The 3,376-nt window shown below is 37.1% G+C and overlaps 1 protein-coding gene across 1 annotated transcript; it reads left to right on the top strand.

Annotated features, from left to right (window-relative positions):
* The first annotated feature begins 1,610 nt into the window (after positions 1-1,610).
* Positions 1,611-2,537, top strand: LOC100157508 (olfactory receptor 4K13). Its single transcript, XM_021082382.1, has one exon. It carries the CDS (start codon positions 1,611-1,613, stop codon positions 2,535-2,537), a length of 927 nt encoding a protein of 308 aa, XP_020938041.1.
* Positions 2,538-3,376: the final 839 nt, after the last annotated feature.

The following is a 3,376-nucleotide window of genomic DNA, read 5'->3' as shown; positions in this document are numbered from 1 at the left end:
AACTATTAATGATGAAAGTTACTTTTAAAAAGGCAAAGCCGGTAAAATCAGTTTTACAATAAGTAAGGGCTGGTGACGAAGTTACCTCATACATTAGATGATTATACTGAGAGAATTATATTTATTTTTTTAATTTAATTTCATTTATTTATTTTTATTTCCCAAATTGTTTTTTTTCTACTGTATAGCAGGATGACCCAGTTACACATGTATGTATACATTCTTTTTTGTCACATTATCATGCTCCATCATAAATGACTAAGCGTAGTTCTACACAGCAGGATCTCATTGCTCATGCAATCCAAAGGAAATAGTCTGCATCTATTAATCCCAAGCTCCCAAGCCATCCCTCCCACTCCCCCTTGGCAACCACAAGTCTTTACTCCAAGTCCATGATTTTCTTTTCTGTAGAAAGTTTTGTTTCTGCCATATGTTAAATTCCAGATAGAAGAGATATCATATGGTATTTGTCTTTCTCTTTCTGACTTATTCACTCAGTATGAGAATCTCTAGTTTCATCCATGTTGCTGCAAATAGCATTATTTTGTTCTTTTTATGGCTGAGTAGTATTCCATTGTGTATATATACCACATCTTCCAAATACAGTCATCTGTCGATGGATATTTGGGTTGTTTCCATGTTTTCTTTTACCAATATAAACTAGTTAACTAGTGAGCTGTGAGGGACTGGAGTGTGGAAGAATAAAGGTACATTTCTCAGAACCTAAAAGCTTACATTTGAGACTTGATTTATGTTTTAGTTCATATTTTTTTAAGAGTCTATTTCAAAATATGATGCTTGAGAATCCAGGATGTATTTTCTATGTTTATAATTTCCAGGTTAAAAAACTCAGTTTTATTCTGTGAATATAAAACCCACTGTGATTATTTTATTCATGGAGGTCTTTATCACACAAAGAGGCATCCAATATCATGTAGTCCAATTTTTTTTTTTTAATTTTAATGAGGAGGAAATTTAACCATCAAAAGGAAAGTTACTTAAGGAGTTGCCATTGTGGCTTTGTGGTAATGAACCCGACTAGTATCCATGAGATTGCAGGTTCGATCTCTGGCCTTGCTCAGTGGGTTAAGGATCCGGCATTGCCCTGAGCTGTGGTGTAGGTTGCAGATGTGGTTCGGATCCAGCATGACTGTGGTGTAGGTGGGTGACTACAGCTCCAGTTTGACTCCTAATCTGGGAACTTCCATATTCCACAGCTGTGGTCCTAAAAAAACAAAAAGAAAGAAAAAGGAAAGTTACTCATCCTGTGACGCCCAGTGAGTAGTTCAGCTAGGTGTTGTATTGAAGTCTTACGATTCTAAGTTCATAACTTATACAATTGTGGTTTCATGTACTATTTTTATTTTTGTCTTTCAGAATGTATTTTCTGAATTCTACTGTTTTGTATAATTCTCTGGGCCATTCAGGAAATCATTGACCAACAAAATTTCCCAAAAGTAGAGGGTGCTTGTAAGTCCAATATCCTGTCTGAATAGCAAAAGTGGACATGAACACAAACAAGCCTTTCTGTAAAAACAATTTTCTTCCTCCTTATTCTCACTCATTTTGATTATTATGGAATTAAGTTAACATCATGGTAAGTTGACAACATGGTAAAGACAAACCATTCAGAGGTATCTGAATTCATTTTGTTGGGACTTTCCAAATCTCAGAATCTTCAGATTTTGTTCTTTCTGGGATTCTCTGTGGTCTATGTAGGGATTGTGTTAGGAAACCTCCTCATCTTGGTTACTGTAACTTTTGATTCACACCTTCACACACCAATGTATTTTCTGCTTATCAATCTCTCCTTTATTGATATGATCTTGGCTTCTTTTGCTACCCCTAAGATGATTGCAGATTTCCTCCGAGAACAGAAGACCATCTCTTGGTGGGGATGTTATTCTCAGATGTTCTTCATGCACCTCCTAGGCGGGAGTGAGATGATGTTGCTTGTAGCCATGGCAATAGACAGATATGTTGCCATATGCAAACCTCTCCATTACATGACTATCATGAGCCCACGAGTGCTCACTAGCCTATTGTTATCTTCCTATGCAGTTGGATTTGTGCACTCATCTAGTCAAATGGCTTTCATGTTGAAATTGCCCTTCTGTGGCCCCAATGTTGTGGACAGCTTTTTCTGTGACCTTCCCCTGGTCATCAAGCTTGCATGCAAAGACACCTACATGCTACAGCTACTGGTCATTGCTGACAGTGGCCTCCTGTCCCTAGTCTGCTTCCTCCTCTTGCTTGTCTCCTACACAGTAATTATTTACTCCGTTAGGCACCGCACTGCTAGTGGCTCCTCTAAGGCCTTCTCCACTCTCTCAGCTCACATCACAGTTGTGATTCTCTTCTTTGCCCCTTGTGTCTTTATCTACATATGGCCCTTCAGCAGATACTCTGTAGATAAAATTCTTTCTGTATTTTATACAATTTTCACACCTCTCTTAAATCCTATTATTTATACACTAAGGAATCAAGAGGTAAAAGCTGCTATTAAGAAGATAAGGAATGTATATATGTATGTGTAACTGGGTCACAAAATTGACAGAACACTGTAAACCAGCTATAATGGAAAAAATCATTATATAAAAAAATAAAATAGAGTAAGGAAGCCAGTGGAACCTAATCAAACTTACAAGCTTTTGCACAACAAAGGAAACCATCAAAAAAAAAAAAAACACCCAAAAAGACAACCCAAAAATGGAAGAAAATAGTTGCAATGATGCAACCTACAAGGGCTTAATCTCCAAAATATGCAAATAACTCATATAACTCAATAGCAAAAAAAACAAAAACCCGATTGAAAAATGGGCAGAGGACTTGAATAGATATTTCCAAAGAAGACATATGGATGGCCAACGGGCATGTGAAAAAATGTTCAACATCACTAATTGCTGGAGAAATGCAAACCAAAACCACTGTGAGATACCACCTCCCACCCATCAGAATGGCTACCATTAATAAGTCTACTAGTAACATATGCTGGAGAAGGTGTGGAGAAAAGGGAACCTTCCTACACTGTTGGTGGAAATGTAAATTGGTACAACCACTATGGAAAACAGTATGGAGGAACCTTAGAAAACTAAATGTAGAACTACCATATGATCCATCAGTCCCACTCCTGGGCATTCAACTGGATCAAAAATTTCATTGAAAAAAATATTCACCCCTATGTTCGTTGCAGCACTATTCACAATAGCCAAGACATAGAAACAACCTAACTGTCCATCAACAGATGAATGGATTAAAAAGAAGTGGTACATAAACTCAAAGGAATACAACTCAGCCATAAAAAGAACAAAATAATGCCTTTTGCAGCAAAATGGATGGAACTAGAGATTCTCGTACTAAGTGAAGTCGGAAAGAG

Source organism: Sus scrofa, unplaced genomic scaffold (assembly GCF_000003025.6).
Source record: "Sus scrofa isolate TJ Tabasco breed Duroc unplaced genomic scaffold, Sscrofa11.1 Contig740, whole genome shotgun sequence".
NCBI classification, from domain to species: Eukaryota; Metazoa; Chordata; class Mammalia; order Artiodactyla; family Suidae; genus Sus; species Sus scrofa.
The sequence above is the reverse complement of the archived record's forward strand: the minus strand, read 5'-3'. Positions and strand labels throughout refer to the sequence as shown.